This window comes from Argiope bruennichi, chromosome 1, assembly GCF_947563725.1.
Source record: "Argiope bruennichi chromosome 1, qqArgBrue1.1, whole genome shotgun sequence".
Lineage (NCBI taxonomy): Eukaryota > Metazoa > Arthropoda > Arachnida > Araneae > Araneidae > Argiope > Argiope bruennichi.
In genome coordinates this window covers 51,429,307-51,448,800 of record NC_079151.1, presented here as the reverse complement: position 1 = coordinate 51,448,800, position 19,494 = coordinate 51,429,307, and the positions used below count along the sequence as shown (strand labels likewise).

The 19,494-nt window shown below is 26.6% G+C and overlaps 1 protein-coding gene across 1 annotated transcript in view; it reads left to right on the top strand.

The window, feature by feature from the left end:
- Nucleotides 1–19,145, top strand: part of LOC129965444 (lipase maturation factor 2-like) — a 30,682-nt gene extending 11,537 nt beyond the window's left edge. Inside the window, exons 6-16 of the mRNA XM_056079314.1 lie at nucleotides 5,588–5,766; nucleotides 5,854–5,980; nucleotides 7,362–7,514; nucleotides 9,869–9,974; nucleotides 10,374–10,470; nucleotides 11,395–11,510; nucleotides 11,599–11,723; nucleotides 11,930–12,043; nucleotides 12,134–12,245; nucleotides 12,345–12,453; nucleotides 14,295–19,145. Coding sequence (XP_055935289.1) covers nucleotides 5,588–5,766; nucleotides 5,854–5,980; nucleotides 7,362–7,514; nucleotides 9,869–9,974; nucleotides 10,374–10,470; nucleotides 11,395–11,510; nucleotides 11,599–11,723; nucleotides 11,930–12,043; nucleotides 12,134–12,245; nucleotides 12,345–12,453; nucleotides 14,295–14,453 — 1,397 coding nt within the window. The 3' untranslated portion in view covers nucleotides 14,454–19,145. The remainder of the gene's footprint in view (nucleotides 1–5,587; nucleotides 5,767–5,853; nucleotides 5,981–7,361; nucleotides 7,515–9,868; nucleotides 9,975–10,373; nucleotides 10,471–11,394; nucleotides 11,511–11,598; nucleotides 11,724–11,929; nucleotides 12,044–12,133; nucleotides 12,246–12,344; nucleotides 12,454–14,294) is intronic.
- Nucleotides 19,146–19,494: the final 349 nt, after the last annotated feature.

Below are 19,494 nucleotides of genomic sequence, written 5' to 3'. Positions count from 1 at the left end.
GAGAAAAAAAATACTGAAGCCTTACTCAGTTAGTTTTAGTTTTAATTAAAAAGTTAGTTTTTAATTAATAATTAAAATTCTAATTAAAATTTCAAAAAAAGGGACCCCAGGTGCACATTCCCGACCTCTAAGGTATACATGTACCAAATTTGATAGCTGTATGTCAAATGACCTTGCCTGTAGAGCGCCAACACACACACACACATTGAGCTTTATTATAAGTATAGATATAGATAATTGAATATTCAGAGTTCTGAATGAGTTTTCTTCAATATCGCTATTATCTGTCTAAAATCTTCAATTATATATTTCATGTAACTTGGTCTCTTAATAGTTTTCTTTGAAAAATATTTAGCTATCAGAGTTTCAGATTTTGACAGTTATATAATTCAGTCATCCTATTATGTAGCCCTTAAACAGTTGTGTTCATTGTATTACTTATGTTTTAGTAAATTTCTGGCTGAGCCCATAAAATTTACTTTAAATTTACAATTGGAAGTGGAAATACAATTAATATAAAAATATTTTTTACTGAAACCAAGTACATCTTTTTTTAATATGAAAATTGAAAGCAGAGTCATTCAGCATTGTAGTTGTATGTGCCCTGTAGAATAATTTATATAATATCTTAAAGAATTATTCAATAAAAATTTCTTAGATTCATTGTAAAATTCAGTTTTTAGTTTTACTTTCAAAATATTTAAATGATGGAAATAAAAATATTTTATTTGACTTCAGTCAATAAATGAGCTTATGAAAAAAATTATAAAGTTTAAATTTTACGCAGTCCTTTTGTCCTAAGGAATCATATTCTGTGAATTACTCTGACACTTTAACTTTTAAATAAATGAGCATTTCTATCTTCTGCAATCAAATCTGTCAGTTTTTATATATCAATATTTTCATAATCGTAGGCCAATCACTGTCGAGAAACCCTGTTAAAAGATTGGCATATCTTCTTTGAGACAGTCTATGAAGTAGTCTAAAATTGCCAGTTTTTATAGAAGAGTGATGTTCAAATTTCATAAATTATTCAGTTTTAGTGAATGATTTTGTTGATTGGAGTTCAACAATTTTTATTTCAAATATTGGTGTCTCAAAAAAATTTTGCTAAATATAATTGAAAGGGCAGAGGGCAATGTAAAAATTTAAAATTCTTAATTCATTGGAGCATTTATTGACTGAAGTTACATAAAATATAATTGTTTAGTTCATTTAGACCATTTTTTTCAGTAGATGCATGCCCCTTGATTAAAATTAACTGATTATCCTATATATCTATTAAACCATGTTTGCCTTAAATTTAACTGTTTTATTTAATTAATAATATAGATATTGTAAAAGGCCATAGGATTCTTTTCCTCCATTTACTTTTTAGAAAATATATTTCAAATTTTTTTTGCTTCATACTGACACTTGCTGAAATTTATACTTTTATATATTTAATTTGCAATAATAGTTAATTTATTTTTTTTGAATTTGAATTTCTGTCAATGTGATGGCAAAATGTTGATAAAAGCTTATTTTTTCCCATTTACGTGCTTATGCTGTTTAAATTTTATTTTTATTTCGTGCGAAATATATTATAATAAAATAAAATATTTCTTTAAAAATTTGTTAAAATTTGAAATTTAAATTGTAGGTTAAAGCATTGGTATCATTAAAAAGATAATTTTTTGAGTTTTATCTTACTGCAAAAATTACTTTTGTGCTGTAATATTTTTGGAAGTTATAGCTTTGTAATTTTTATTAAGTGTATCCATTTTTAAATCTTGTTACTTCTTAATGTAATAAATTATTTGGTACATAAGGATCAATGTTAGTAAAATTAATTAATTAATATTAGATAAGAATATTATCTGTAATGCACATAAACAATGATGAATGAGAAAGTTTTTGTATTAGTTGAAGTTTAAACAATTTCGTTTTTCAAGTTCCCATTTTAGTTGAGATTACTGAAAATTAAAAGAGATGCATTGCAAAACACGCAGAATGGTATAAGGTTTTTAAAACAGTAGTAAATGTTATATGTCTAATAGAATTTGAATTTAAATATACTCTTGTGAGTAAGCGATCAAGAACAAGCTAAGTAAATTTTAGCAACCATAAATCTGAATTATAAAAATTAACTAAAACTAAAATGGTCACTGCTTTCACAAGAACTTTTTCTTATATGACAAAGAAATGTTGCTTTTTAATGTGTATTAGCATTTGTGTAACAATATATTTTACAACTATTTTTCTTCCAATCATGGTTATATAGGAGTAATCATAATTTCTATTTTGAACGAAGCAACCTACCTACCAAGTTATTGAATTGAATCTCGCTAAACTTTTAAAAAAATTTTACTTACTTACAAATAAACAAAAATAACTGATAAGCTTTCAGAAATGCAGAACAGTCTTGATTTATGCTGAATGTCAGAGAGAAAAAGGTTTGCAGTCAGTTTACTCTTTTCTTTGTCAAATATAGGCGACCATATTATAAAATTGTAAAATATTGAAAGAAAAAAAATTCTTAAAAATTAGATTCATTTTTAAAAAAAAAAATTCTAACTTCTTTTTATTATTTTTATATATGTAAATAAAAATTATTACAAATCTTGAATGAATTTTCAATCTGAAATATTCAAGAACTCTGATATGAAATACAGAACACATCTAAATTCCAGGTCATTTTACACATATCAAATACGTAGTGAGCTATATCCCACGTTTAAAAACCAGAGTAATGGAATTCGTCCTAACATTATTTTCAAATTAAATTGAAATTTAGTTAATTTAATTAAAATTTAGGATATTCTCTTTTTTGGGAAAATCAGGCAGAAATTACGAATGTCCCAGTGACACAGAAACACCAGGTCATTTTACACATATCAAATACATTGTGAGTTAAAAAATTCAATTTAATTTTGTTAGATTTCTTTCTCAATTAAACCTATTGAATATTTTTTTAATTATTTATAAAATTCCAAAAAATCAAGGACATTTTATTAAAATTCGCTGTTAGTACTAAAATTATTGAGAGAAATGATTGAGCCCATTCTTTGAGGATGAATCCGAGATCTTACACTTTCATAGGCAAATAGACCTTTCCCGATCCTCCTGGATTAAAAAACTAATAAATGCAGTTATTGTTAAAAATTAAAGTTGTGTCAAACGACATACAGGGTGTGGCAGAAAAACCCTGACAAATAAATTTTAATATAACTTGATTAAAAATAAATTAACAAAATATAGCAAATAATAATAAAATTCGACATTTACTGATAAATAAATTTAATTGGTTTCAAAGTGACCGGCTTTTGTAGTGATGCAGAGGTGCAAACGCTTATTGAAATTTTCAGCAATGGGCCGCAAGTCTTCTTCCTTTAATCCATCCTAATCCTGCAGAAGCCATTGCTTAAGAGAGTCCAAACTTTTTTGTAGTTTAGTGCAAGCTCTAAACTCCAAAATGGACCATACACTTTCATCATGGGATTGCAATTCGGCGAGTATTGTGCCCATTCTCCAGATGTCACATTCAGAAAATTTTCCTTCCGCCACTCTTCTGTTTTTTTTAGTCTTGTGAACTGATGCAGAGTATTACTGAAACTCCTACTTTACATTGCCGAAGGGCGTTTTGACCCACAGAAATATAAAAGCTTCTAAAATGTCCCACTGGTACACTTTTTGAATTATTTTAGCTCCCTCATCCACAAAAACCAGAGATGTTTTGCAGCTTTCACAAATTTTGCCTCGGACACTGACCGACTTTGAATTTTTGCAATGTTCAACAATTGCTGAAGGGCTTAATGCGTCTACAGACCAGAACCTATAATTCTAGGAGTTACACGCTTTTGGACGGTAAAGAGCTTCTCGTTAGTGAAAAGGAATCTCTCAATGCTGACATACAGCTCGTTTCAAAAGTTTTCGGCGTCTTTGGAGTCGTACGAGTTTGTTTTCTTCAATGAGAAACTGAAATTTCTGGACCTTGTAAGGCTTTAATCGAACTCTGATTTTACTATTCGTTACACTGATCGGTCCCTTATTTCCAGTTCACCAGCGATCTTTCTTATGGAAACCTTCGAATTTCATTGAATTCGCCATTTGATAACCTTACGGCTGATGAAAGAGTTCACATACGTTTTAATTCACTTCCTGGACTTTGACCATCATTGCCAAGGTCGTTGAAACGATAGATCGCTTCAGACACTATTTGCCGAAGAATATTAAGCAAACGAAAGACTTCATATTGTTCGTTTTCCAACTTTAAAATAGCATATCTTTTGCTTGGCATTGTAAAAAGGCCAAAAATCGGTACATAAACTAAAAGATGCATTATAAAATATGATATAATTGAAGTGGTAGACAAAAAGAAATGAATTAACTTTTGCTCTATGATGTAATAACTTTGTCTGAGTTTTTGTTCCGCATCTTGTACTGTAAATACTGAATTATTCGCCTACTCCGTCTAAATTACAGGATTTTCTAATATAAATTAACAGAATCATGAAGAGCAATTAAATGTCCGAAATTCGAAGTGCTTCAATAATTAATTAGTTTTCTGTTCTAAGAGCCCTTCTAATATTCATGCGACGCTCGGTACGATTTTCTGGGCAAGCAGAAAAAATCTAAAATATCTGATTGAAAACGTATCTTTTCTAAACAAGTTTGGATAGCTCATTTCGCCTACCCCACCTCTCTCATGATGTTCGAACTAAAGGCAGTGTCGATTTTCGAAAGATCTCTTCAAAGAGTAAGGGAGAGTTTTATTGTAGATAGTTTGGCGAGTCGGTTGTCTTTCTGATTATCATTCTCCCTTACAGCAACATCTCCAGGGAATTAGGAATTTTTTTCTTGTTGGGTGTTATTCAGCTTGTCAATCAAATCTTCCTTCAATAATTTGGTCAATATTCCTTACTCCCCCCATCACTAGAAGGCACTTTCGACGACATCGGGTTTCATTCTCTATATATGGCACTCTTAAATTTTAATCCACTTCCCCTTTTTATTAAATATTCAACTTAATTTATTGCACAAATTTTCGCCTGTTTTAATGTAGACTGAATTTATTGAATTTACAGTTTTTATATTTGAAATTATTTTTTTCTTATGATATTAATAATTTAGAAATAAAAAGCTGGATCAAATATTTACAAATAAACAAAGGTATAATTTTTTCAGCTATATTGGATGTATCATTTGTAATACAAAATTATAATTATTCAGTAAATACTTTTTAAATTTGAAAGTATTTAAACGTAATTGTAAAATTGCTAATTCAATGGTAAAATAAATTAATTTATTTTACAATTTGAAAGTATTATAAAGTGTATTTATTTAATTATAATTTTGTAAAAATAGCATGAATTTTTATTAATGTGATGGATAAATTTTTTAGTATATGTATAAGTTTATATGCATTTTTTAAATTATACTCCAAATATCAGATTTTGGTCCTTTTTGTATATATATAAATTACTTATATACCAACTTTGTTTAGTTGTATGGTATTAATATTTATATAATCATATGCTTAATTGATATTCTATCATGTTTTTTTACTCATTCCTCTTTTTTTTTAATATTTAAACTTTATTTTTAGCTCTAAACTATCATTTTGAAAGTCAGTGCATTCCTACGCCATTAGCTTGGTATGCTCACCATCTTCCCAAATGGTTTCTAAAGCTAGGAGTTGTAGGAACGTTTATTATTGAAATTCCTATTCCGTTTCTATTTTTTGCTCCAGTTCGTTCTCTCAGATTATTTAGTTTTTATTCTCAGGTATGTTAAAAATGAATATTGAATTTAATAAGATTACGCTTCCATTGTTGTATTTGTTTAAAAATTATTTTTCCATTTTTTTTATAGGTTTTCTTTCAAATTTTGATAATACTAACTGGAAATTATAATTTCTTCAATCTTCTTACAATTGTTATGTGCTTGTCTTTGGTGGATGATGATTTCCTTCTTAGTTTGGTTGGTCGTCCTGCTCCAGGTAATTTAATGTTGCATATTGTTACATAGTGTAAATTTTTGTTGTGCTGATTTATTTTGGTTAGAATCTCTAATTTGTTATTATTAAACCATCTAGATATCTGCTGGCATTTTCGGAGGAGAGTATACACAAACATAATGCAGATAAACCCATTAAAATTTATTTACAAAAAGGTGCTGTTCCTGAAAAATGAGAAATCTTTTTAAAGTATTGAAATTAAAATTTATATTAATGGGGAGGATTCAAAAGGCTCATTACTAATTTTTTAACTGCTTTCGCTGTGATATTGGTGGCTAAAATATTTCTTGTATTCTGCTGCGAAAACCTCTAATTTGTCAATAATTATAGGTACTCTCTGCTTTCAGATTTAAGACATTTCATTCCTAATTTGGTTGACAAATATACTATTTGCTTAAACTATTTATGATCAGCTAAATTATTAGTTCTGTAAAATATAATATTTTCACAAAAAAAAAACAAAAAAAACATGCAAGTAACATTTGCGTTTTAATTAGTTTAAATTTTTCAAATAAATAACACTCCAAAAGCTACATTTAGATACCAGTCAAGAAATTTTCACTAATTACAAGATATTATTAAATATCTCAACTCAGCATTTTATTTAATTTTTTTTTAAATATTTTAATTACTTTAAGACTTTTAAGGGTGTTTTTTCTTCTTTCTGTGTTTAACTGTTCTTCAGACTTTCTGTCAGCTCTTAAAAACACTGTAATTCCTGATCAGAAAATAATTTTTATATTTGAAATCTTTTTAACCTACATGAAAAGATTGCATAAAATGCTGCAGACAGAAAAGTTATTGCTATTTTATCAATGCAATAAGCAAATCTGTGCGTATTTTTTTAAAAGGCTATATCTTTGAGTTGGAAGAGTCAATGCTATTTTATTTTATTTCAAATAACCAATCATTAAATAAATGCATATTCTTTGATAGTATTATTGTGTGATTTGAAATTTAATAGAAAGTATATGAATATGAATGTAATGTTTTGAATAATAAATAAGTATATTTGACATGTTCATAAAATATATGTAGATATTTAGCATAAATAATTCCTTTTGTTATAAGATAAAGCTATAAAAAAAAGTGGAATTTTTCATAATCTGAAATTTATGTTGATCATGAACTTTGTTAAGCCATTTCTTATTCACTGAGATATATATTAAGACTTGAAAATTTCTAAAGGCATGAATTAGGAAAGGGATAAATACATCATATTATGATTTTTCATTTGCATTGTTATCTGAAATTAATGTCTGACATAATTTTCCTTAAGTATTTTGATTTATGAATGATAATGGTAATTTTAAAACACAGTTATAACAATTTTTAGAAATTGGTTTTCTGTTTTGTATTTTAGCAAGCAAATCAACTGGAGGAACTGCACTTAGATGGACTAAAAAGTTATTTACTTTAGCTGTTGAAAATATTGTAATTATTTGTTTGCTGTATGGCACAGTAAAGTTTTTTTCACTCAGGCTTCTTCCTGATTGGACTGTCGATAGTAAAATAGGTAAGTCAAACACATTTGTTATGTTAGTTTTTATTAGCAATATAGACAAACAGTTTATATTCTTGTATCCGTTAAAAGAGATTTTTAAAAAATCATGTGCTCTTTAGAATTCATTCTGTTCTGTTGGTCATGTTTTTGTTCAAATGTTAAACATAATCAATAGAAAAAGAGCTTATTTTCTGTGTATGAGAAGTTGAGAAATGCTGAATACATATAGAGTTTGTGAAGAAATATTATTATTTTTTTTTTTTTTTTAAGTATCTGATACTAAATTGAACAATGTTGTTTCATTCCCAAGTTTATTTTTTTCAAGTTCAAAATTTATTTCTAAATGTTTTGATTAATTATGATGCACAACTACATTATGTTCATAAGAATGAGCCCTTATAGAAGATGTTTTTAATTTCAAAAAGGTATAATTCAAATTATTTGACATTTAGTTTTGTATTTTTCAGCTTTAAAGTAGACAGTCAGCCTTTTAGAAAATATGCCATTAATTTTTTTGGTATTATTGTAATTAATACCTTTATGCACAAATTCATAATAAGCATGTTAATATGGATTTATCAAAATAATTCATTGTCTTTGTAAATGAAGAAAACTGCAATTTAATTATTTTTCACTCTTTGATTGTTTAATACAGATTGTTTAATACAAAAAAGAAAGAAAACTGTCAAAAATTAAATATTAAATTAATTAGAAATTAATCAAAATTTTGTATTTTTAGTGTACTAGCTTTGAAGAAAATTATTGCAGAAAAAAATTACTTTTATTTGTATTTTTAATATAAGGCAAAATGATTTTTCTAATTTATATTTCATATGAAATGTTATGTATATCATATGCATCATCAAAGTAAAATACCTTCCACCACCTGCCATTTTTAAGAAAAATTTTTTAAAAACAAAACTTTATAATTTATTTATGATCTAGAAAAAAAAATTACAAGAGTTTACTAGTGCAAATCACTGAGTTGATTAAAAAAAAATCATGTGAAAGTTTATTATGTCTAGATATGTCACCAAAAGTCTCCTGCCATCCTGTACTCTTAAAATTAATTGAAAAAACACTTCATAATACATTTATGGGAAAATATTGCAACATTCAGCAAAAAAAAAAAAAAATATCTCGTATGAATACTTATGATTCTTAAATATCTCTCGATATATAAACACTAATGTTACATGGCGCAGAAATCGGGCTTATTAATAATTGCCAAATAGCAACAGTTAAATATAAACAAAACATCATACGAATTTCAGACTGCTTTATTCATTAAATATTTTTACAGCTAGCTATACTGAATCAAACACTTCACTTAGCTAATTAATGGAGCTGCAAAATATTATCAGATATGTTCTGAAGATATTTCGCCATGTCACCAAAGAGAACAATCAGTCAGAGCATAGAAGATATAAAAGAAATCAAGAAGTAAGCTTCAAACAAAAAGTTCAATCAAGTGCAAAAGTAGAGTTAACTGTTGTCAGATAAATAATTGTGGTAAGACTTAAGATTAATATACCGTTTCTCACCAAACAAATCAAAATTGTGCCAATCATCCAAAAAATGTCTAAGTCTGTGTATACCAGAAATACTAACAATTTTTTTTTTAAATTGCAAACAAAAATTGTCACGATTATATTGGGCAAGAAATCAAAATTTTGACACCTGTATATTAATCTTAATCTAATGAATCTTGCTTTCAGAAATTGATACTCATATCTTCCAAAGCAGTTATCTTATAAAAAGTGCTTTTTGTTTTGTCTTAACTGAAAAAATTAAATTTTTTAATGACATAAATTTCATTTTTTCACAATTTTTCATTTAAGTTTAAGAATATTTTTTTAATTCAATTTGATACACTATTTGACATTGTGATCTTTAGTGTAGTTAGCATTAATTAAATTGTTGCTCAATATGAAAATATTTTGGAAAGATAAAATCAAAGATTATTATAAGGATTTGTGTAAAAATTTGGATCTTTAATTATTCAATCATGTATTTTCAGTGTTTGAACTTTAAAAAAAATTATAAAGTGGCTTCAGATGCAATTCAAATAATTATGAATTTTATTAAAAATTTAGTATTGTTAAAAAAATTTTGTTAAACTTTTTCCATTAATAGTATCTGAATATATATTTTCAATTGTCATATGACCATGTTTTTAGTGCTCTCATATATGTTCCCATTCTTTGTTTCCTTCAAAGTTTAGTATTTAATTGGAAGTAAATACGCAAGTGGAAATACGGATTTAAACATTCTTGTAAAGGCTATGTCATATAATTTCATTTTATGTAGATTATAAATATATTAAACTTCAGTATTTAAAAAAAAGCTTTCATTAAATTTTTCAGCTTTCACTGCTTCTGAATTTAGAAATGCTTTAACAGAAATTATGCCTGTTACTATTTTTATTGGAGCTCTTTCTCTTTGTGCAAATATTCTTCTAGCTCTTTACAGGTAAATGATTTTATTCAAAATATTAGATAACAATTAAAAAGCTTCATTATTATTTTAATAATGAATTCACTATGCTAATTTTTAGTTAGAAAGGTAATATAAAATTTTTAAAAATGAAAATTAAATAGATATATAGATATGTTGGAAATGGAATTATGCATGTAAGCTCTTTACCCAAGCAAATGCAAGTTGAAATCTACTTTAAAACAATTACTGTGTGTACATTTTTGCCAAATATAGTTTGCATATATAATATGCTGTCATTGAATTGAGTTTCATTCATTTCAAAAAATATTAAATATATAATAAGTTTCTTTTTAAATGATTAAATTTGAAGCTGCATTTTATTACATGTATAAAAAATAATATTCTATTTTACATAGTATTTTTCTCTTCTAGATCAATAATTGAACCTGGATTTTTCAAGAAGCTTTATGCTTTGATTGGTACTGTTTTTGTAACATGTTCTGCATTATGGCTTTTCATTATCAGCCTGGTATGATTTTAATGTTATTATTCAACTAATGTTTATTTACTGCTGTTCAAAATGAAAAGATTATTAGACATTCTTGCATATCCATATTAATGTGCGTATGTGACGGCAGGAATTTCTACATCTGTGTGTTCAGATTTTCTCTCTGGCTTTTGAACCAGATAACTTGAATCCATACTGCACATTCTCTTTAGACTTTCACAGATGATTGTCTGGAGTGAATTAATTTGTAATAATTGAATTACCAACTTAACTCAGGATATGACTGAAAAGTACAGAACTCAACATAATGGTCCCTTCTTTGACCTTTTAGAGGTTTGACTTGCTTTTTTAGAAGAGGGGCTGCTAACACCATAGGAAGTGGCCACCAGTGCTTATTAAATGTTCTTATTAAACATCAAAAATTATGTGTATGTGTGTTTTAAATAGTCAGATTCCAAATTCCAATGTGCAACTATCTTTTGGTAATGTTTTATATTTAAAAATTATGTGGATTATTTTAGTGAATAATGATAATAATTTTAAACTTTCAATATTCTTCTACTTAGAATAACAATTATTAATTTTATGTTCTGTTAAATATTTTAATGCTAAGATAACTTACTGATTATTCTTTTATTTTTGAAGCTTTTGATTTTATAAGATATTTATTGAATTACTCAATTGAAAATTAATATAAAAGATATTTGTGTTATAAAAAAAACATTTGAAACTATGGTAATAGAAAAAATGGGTAAGAAAAAAAAATGACGCAATATCTTATAATAGAATGTAAAATTATCTAAATTATTATTTTTTATGATTTAATGTTTTGCTAAACTTATTGAATTTATTATTTTTGTATATCCTAATTTTTTAATTACTAATAAATTTGAAAATTGTTTTGTTGAGTTCTCAATATCCTTTTTATATATTATATTGGTGAAGGTTCCACATGCCGCTTTGGATATTAGAACTCGTAATAATCTGTGGCCAATTGTACATCAATGGCATAAAAGAGTAGATGAATTTCACATATCAAACTCATATGGCTTATTCAGAAGGTATGTTGTTTTCAAACATTTTATACTAATTTCTAAAAAGATATATGATTAATGTATGTTCTAAAACCTATCATTTATTGTTTCAAAGGATGACTGGTATTGATGGGCGACCAGAAATTGTTATTGAAGGTAGTAATTCCCTCTCAACTGGATGGAAAGAATATCATTTCTTATACAAAACTGGCAATCCTTCTGAATGTCCGCCTGTTCTTAGTAAGTGACTTGTCATTCTATGAACATCAAGATAATTTTTTTTTTTTTTTTTTTTTTTGGCATTTTAATTTTATGTATCAATTTTATTGTATAAACGTAATAAACTTCCTTGTAAAAACTTTAAAATGCAACATTTTAAATATTTCCGACAATAATATATGCATTAAAGTTAGTGTTTTTATCATGTTTATTAAATTATTTTACAGTTCCTCATCAACCACGATTAGATTGGCAAATGTGGTTTGCTGCTCTTGGAAATTATGAACATAATCCATGGTTTGTCAGTTTAATTTATCGTCTGTTGGATGGAGAAAAAGATGGTTTGTATATGCTATTCATTATAATTTTTTTTATCAAAGGTTTCTTAAAAGTTTATATAAAATTGTACTTTCTATTTTTCATCCATGTAGTTTTAAAACTTTTGGATACTGAGCGCTTGCCATTTCCACCTAACAAGCCTCCAAAATACATCAGAGCCATTCTTTATAAATATCATTTCACTTCTCCAAGTAGCACTAAGAAGTAAGTTAGAGATAAATGTATATTTATATGTAGCATTTTAAGATATTTTATTAATTTTTGTTTCCCTTGGAACTTTTAATAAAATTGTTTTAATTACAGAAAATCCCATGATTGGTGGACTCGGCGAAAAGAGCGAGAATATTTCAGTAGTGCAAACTTGGATGAAAAGGAAATGGCTGAATTCTTGAGTGATGCTGGCATACCATTGGTAAATATTATTTATATTGAATATTTTGGAGACTATTTTGTAAAGTTCAGTAATTTACATAAATTGTACTTATCTTTGAATTAAACTTTCTTTTAATAGTATTAACTTACAACTTGTTTCAAGGAATTAACCATTTTTGTTCTGAGAAAAAAAAAGAAAGTATCATCAATTTAATAAAAAGCTGGCCATCTGACTGGAAAAACCTAATTCTTAACAAACGTGGCGATTCCCTGTTTTTTTTTTCCCCATGAGAATAAAACATTGTTTGTATTTCATGATAATCTATTATTTACTGAACATCAAAAACAATGGCCATTCATATTTCTGCATATGCACTAGGTGGCAGAAGATTTACATTTAAATTTCTGAAGTACTGAAATTTTGGCTATGTAGCATCGTCAGTGCTATATTGGAGAACATCCTTTGATTCTGAAGAACAACTGGCATGCATCTAGTTTATAATGGATTCTTATTTAAATTCTGTTGGCTGTTTTATGTCAAGTTACTAGTTCATTACTTGCCTTTCATATTTTATATGCTTAATGTAAAAAAAAAAAAAAAAAAAAAATCTTCTCATTTTTTTGCATTATTTATAGTATTGCAGTAATAATCTGATGATATTAAAATTTCTTAATTATTTTTAGATAAATTCATAATAGAGGCTAAGTTTAGTGTTAGCCAAAATTGCACAGTACTGTTGGCTAAATGAACATTTAGAACTACGATTAAAAATAAAAATTTAAAAAAAGATTAATTACTTTAACTAATGAGACACCACAGACCATCAACGAAAGGAGTGAGTGTCACTTGAAACATCTGGTTAAAAGTGATTGGTGTGTTATCACTACATGGTGGCCAAATGAATCAACAACCCACCAGAAAACTATCCATGACAACTGTTGAACACACTTTCTTGCATATTAGCCTTCACAATAACATCTCATTTCAGCGCCATGTTTACTAATGTGTATTGCAAGAAACATTGTATACTTGCATTACAATTCAAACATTGAACCCTAAAGCAGTGGGAAAAATGTTGCTTTCTCAGTTAAGTCTCCTTTTTTATTGCATGAGATTGATGGGCCTGGCATATTCACTTAAAGACATCAGAAAACAAACTTCCAGAAACCATTGTTTCAACCAAAGAATTGGAGGGGGCAGTATGATGGTCTATGGCATGTTTTCTTGATATGCTTTAGTCCATTAATTCCTTTGGAAGAGACCCTCAATAGCTGTTTGTGTTTATCCATCAATTCCAATCAAGTACATCCTTACATGGCAACTTGTATCTTGCAAATAATAGTGTGTTTCAACAGGATAATGCTACATGCAATGTGTCCAAAATTGTCTGTGTATAATTTTTCTAACATAAGGGAGAATTCTTGAACTACCCTGGTCTCTAAATTCCTCAGATTTTAATCCTTGTGAAAATCTAAGAAAATCTTGATTGACATATCAGACAGAATGATCCTTCCACTGAGACTCTTCATGAGTTACATTATATTCTGCTTTTCTCATGGTCATAAATGCTTACTGCCACTGCTTAACTGCTGTTTTGGTTACAAGAGGAGGCTGTGCTGATTAGATAGTTGGTCATAATAATATGATTCGACTGTTTTTGCGGGTTAAGTGTGAATAAATTCAATTTATTAATATTTATATTTTTCATTGCATTTTTCTGTAATGATTTACAAAATTTGTAAGCTATGAAAACTATAGCTTCAAAAATTAAAAATACTATATATTAGATTTTTATGTGCCTTTAGCTGTTTCTTGTGGCAGTTTTCATTATTATTTTTTTTTTTCTCCATCTATATTGACAATTCAATTTTTTTTTCTAGGAAAAAACTCGCTTCTTGAGAGTCACCAATGCATACTTGAAAAAGACCTTAATATTTATAAGAGATTATGTTACCTCAATCAAACCAACTACTTTTATTTGGTCATTGATTGGTACCGGTTTCTGTATCAATTTCCTTGCACCAATAATAAGATTATGAACTTTTTTTAAATAAAAATCCAGGGAAAACTAAGTGAATGATCTATCTTAATGGAAGTGAACGCTTAGCGGACTGTGTTTGAATTATCTATAAAAGGTTTCGGATGTGAGGCTGAAATATCATTGAACATCTCATAAATTATACTTTATTTCAGTTATTTATAAAGTGCATGACATAATAAAAATGTATGCATCTGTGTTAAATATTAGAAAAAAAATATTTAAGATTGATTAAAGAATTTGAATTTACAAAGCACAAAAAAAAACCCTTTTGAAACTTTAATGTGAAATGTGACTTTTTTGATTTATGAGGAATAATGTGCATAAGATATTTTGTATTTCTATATGATAAACTTGTTTATTATGCTATTCCTCAAAATAGTTTCATTACTTTTATTTCCTGTTTTGTATTCTTTTTTTTTTTCATGTGTTGATCTTAACTTTTTTATTGTTGTGGATTTCAGTTTTTGGAATGTTTCTGGAATTTATGTAATTGTTACTTGCTATAAATTAATTACTTTTTGTACCTGAGTATTATCTTTATATAATCCCATTTAGATTTATTTAAATGGATAGTTTTATTTTCTAATTAAAAATAATTTGTGTAATGTTTATATTGTAACTTTAAAACATAAATAGATTGAAATGAAACAATTTCTGCTGCAAATTATTTAGTCTTTTTTTAGAGACTATTTCCTTATAACGCTGTTATCATTCATCTCTGTGCAAATTAACTAAATGCTTCAAATTTGTTTTTAAAATTGTTTCATACTTTTTTCAAATGTAAGAAGTTACAAGAAATCTACATACATTTTTTAAAAATAATCACTGCACATATAGGGTAAATAAATATAAATATTGTGGGTAATAAGTTTGAATGTGAAGATATTAAGAATAAAATTACTAGTTCAGTTTTATATCTTTACTTTTCTAAATGTGTAATTATTTCAATAAAAGTGAGGAAAAAAACTTTGCGACTTATTATATATATATATATAATGTTTTATGTATTTGAATAATTTTTAATATAAAAGTATTGCCTTTTGTGATGTTAATTCTGGCAAATTAGTGAGAATGCTGAAAAAAATTTGTGAATTGAATATCTCTTGCCATTCCATGGTTCTTTCATCCCTAAATCATTCCCACTCTTAATGCTGATTTTGTTAAATTTGGAGCATGCACTGCCATTTGTGTTATTTTTCATCTTTGTCTGTTCCCTCCTGTTTCCTTTTGGAGTAAGGAAGAATTTGTAATTTTATGCAGGATTTTTTATCATTCTTCCCAAATTTTATGAAAAGAATGGATGGCATTTTGTCTTATCTATTAAAATGTAGTGAGAAAGTTTTCCATTAAGAGTACTTTTTTTTTTTAATGAAAAACATGTCTTTTGCAACATTTTTTTCAATAATAATATGACTGAACAGTTGTGCCTGAGTAACTAGTGATTGTAAGAATTGTATTATAAATGTAAAGAAAAGTGAGCAATAGTTACTACCAGTAGCTCAGAAACACATAATTTAATGATACAAAAAAAATATTTTTTTAATTTCTGTTAAGTCAAAATTGCCAAGTCTTTTAGTGCCGGTTGTCTTTGTATTTTAAAGTACAAAATTATATGAATTTATTATTTGTTTTATTTATTGGTCTTTAACTAGTGTAGCAATTCTTATTTGGTATATTCCAAAATATTATATACAAATAATAATTAACTTTGCTTGAATAATTAATTTATTGCATGGAAAGTAATGGGGGGGCTAGAAACTGGAAGAGTACTAACATCTTGACTTGGAATATGATTAAGGATCGAGTATTATCCTTTGTAGATCTAATAAAAACTTTAAAATACTTTTTTCACAATTTATATGGAATTTCTCTTTGCATACTAAATAATTTTAATTAACAGTTTAAAGATATTTTAATTTGTATCATGAAATAATTTTGAAACTTATATTTCTTCAGTTTAAGACAAGATTTTTCCATTCAGACTTTAATTATAGAATGTAATTTAAAAAGTGATAATTTTAAGCAACTTAAAATATAACCTAAAATCTTTGAAAGAAAAGGTCAGCAAACATTACAAAATGTGTACAGTTGTATAGCCTTACTGAATATACCCCCCTCTGGGCATCACTCATTCAATGCTATACTTTTTGTTTCTCCCCCTCCCCACTCCATGAAAATTCATTTGGAGATGTCTCTCTTTACTTTTTAATTTTTGATACATCATGCTCCCATTTTACAATAGTTGTTTTGCTTTAATAATAATTATTGTTTTTTCAGAATTTTCTATTGTTTTTATTAAGCTGTAAATTTGGAAATTCATAAAATCGTTTTACTTAATTGCATGTACTAAGTTTTTGCAGTCATTCTGTATATAAAATTCTTTGCAATAATCTGCAAATTATTGAGAATCATTCAACTCATTAATGTAGCAACATGTGATCTTTGATGTAATGATCATTTTTCATAATACTTAACTATGTTTAAATGACTTAAAATAGATTTTTTTTTTTTTTTTTTTTTGCACAATAAGGATATTATGTATAGAATTTGTTTCTTAAATTAACATTTTAATGTTTTATTTGAATGTTTTATTGAAATACATTCTAAATTTATATGAAATCCAATCCTCGGCCTATGTTTGGATCATATGAAATGGTTTTCATATTAATTTTTTTATGTTGCCTTTTTTTTTTTTTTTTTTTTTTTCATTGTTCTTTCTTCCAGGTTTTTTCTGTTAATAATTTTTCTCAATTCTTATAGTTATTTTAGGTATAAGGGTTGTAGGAAGAGATAATTACATATGTGAAACCAATTACTTTTAGGAATTACATAAATATACAGATTATTAAAATTCCTGTGTTTAAGCCCTAAAATGTATTCTGGTCTTCAAGCTTTTTTAATCAGCTTTGCACAGTCATTTGTGCTTGTACTAGCCTTGAAGTCCATATGAACCTTCAAGAATATATTTCTTAAGTGCTGATTTTATTATTTCTTTAGTTATATTATTGATTATTAGGTATTACAATATTTTATCATTAAAATTATTGATTTTGTGTTGTTTTAGATTTATTTTTAACTCGCATTTATTAAATAGCATTTGTTGCAAAAATTGTTTTAATTTAGTTTAACAAGTTATGTAGGTATTTTTTATTTTTAATCTTTTGGAGTTTTTTATATTGAAATAATTTTATTTGTTCTGCTTGTATATCCCTTGTTAATTTTTTTATTTTACATTTAATTTTATTCTATTAATTCATTTTTGTTTCCTTTTCCTTTATATTTTATTTACTTTTAAAGCTATTGATCAGAAAGAATTGAATCATGCTTGCATTAGAAAAATGTTATGGTTTTTATGCCCAACAAATATAAATTATTATTCTTAATACCAATATTTTGCAACAATTTGGATACTGATTAAATCTGATATTTGGAAAGTAGAGTTACTGCTAACATCAGTTAAAAAACTTGGCATGTTATTCAAAATGTTTCTTGTTTATGTAAAGTTCAGTTTACATAAACAGACAGACATACATACATTCATTTTGTGAACAGCCTCTAAGGTTAGTTTAAGGAATTATTCTCATTTTCCATACAATTTCTCTAATTCCAAACAATTATTTTGGAGCCAGATCTGTTGAATTTCCTATTGTAAGTTATATTTCAGTTTTTAAGTGCAGAGTATAATCTGTAAAACTCTAGGGTGTTTCCCAAAAAGCATATGTAGTAAAATTTTTATTGACCTGATAAAATTTGTAGAACATCTTTTCATTATTTGTCATTAGACTAAATGAAATGTTTGAAAATTCCAAGTATGAAATTCAAATAAAGAAATTTAACTCTTGCCATATTAAAAACTGTATATAATTTAAAAATTAGAAATATGTTCTAAATCAAAACTACCCCCCCCCCCCCCCCACCTTAAACTTCATATTGATCAAAAAGTAAATGCAACACTGAACATATATGTATATAAAAAATAAAATCACAAACAAAAATTTATTTGAAATTTCTAAATGAAGAATGAATTCAGAAGATCTCTAACCAGTTACTTTCATTGTCAAGTAAAAAAAAAAAAATGTTTTCAGCTTGTTTGCTTTTTGATGTTTTTCTTCATTGTGCTTAATTTTTGTAATTTTTCTATAAATCATGCATTGTTATTTATATGCATGGTTTCAAATTATTTTTGTGAGTGTTTCTTTTTATGTTAAAATTCTATAAATTAGAGTATTAAAATGTTATTTGACTTTTGTGTCTTCTACCCGTCAAGATGAAAAGTTCACTGGTTTCTGGTAAATGTAACAAAGTTATATTAGTTTTAAGCCTTAAGTGATTATTGGTATATGTTATACTATATAAAAATATTTAACTTCTTTGCACTTGCTCAAAGTTCCTTGACTATGTCGTAATTTAATAACTGCAAATATTTAAATATCTTGATCTCTATAAATTGAAGATACTTATATTCTGTAATCTTTTTTTGTGTGTATATAAAATATTCTTAAATACTGATGATCTATCTGTACAGATTGAAATTTACTTTATTGCATTAATGGTTTTAGCAAAAGCAATACACTGTTTAGAACTTGCCAATAAATTATTTTTTTAAACATTTAAGATATTTAGTGTGCATTTGTTATAATGAATTTGTTTTCTGTTGCTGATGTGTTGTGATTATGTGATTTGCCTTAATTTTTTGGGTGTATCTGTTTTATATGTAATAAATGAATTCATTTTTCAAATTTTTTTCTTGGTTATTGCTCTATATTACGATTTTTTTTTTATTATTTAATGCTGAAATTCGCATTAGAATTAATACTTGTATTTAAAAAAATGAAATCCTTACTGACTCCAAAGTTCTTTACTTTTTCTTATACGAAGTAATATTGTCAAAAATTTGACCTTAAGATTTTGACAAATCTTCACATCTGGGACCTCCTCAAGACCTAAAATCATATTTTTGAAATTATATTTCTACCTGTGAAAAAATAACTATAAAATACTTTTAACTAGAAAGATGAAATTTGATATGTGGTTTTAAC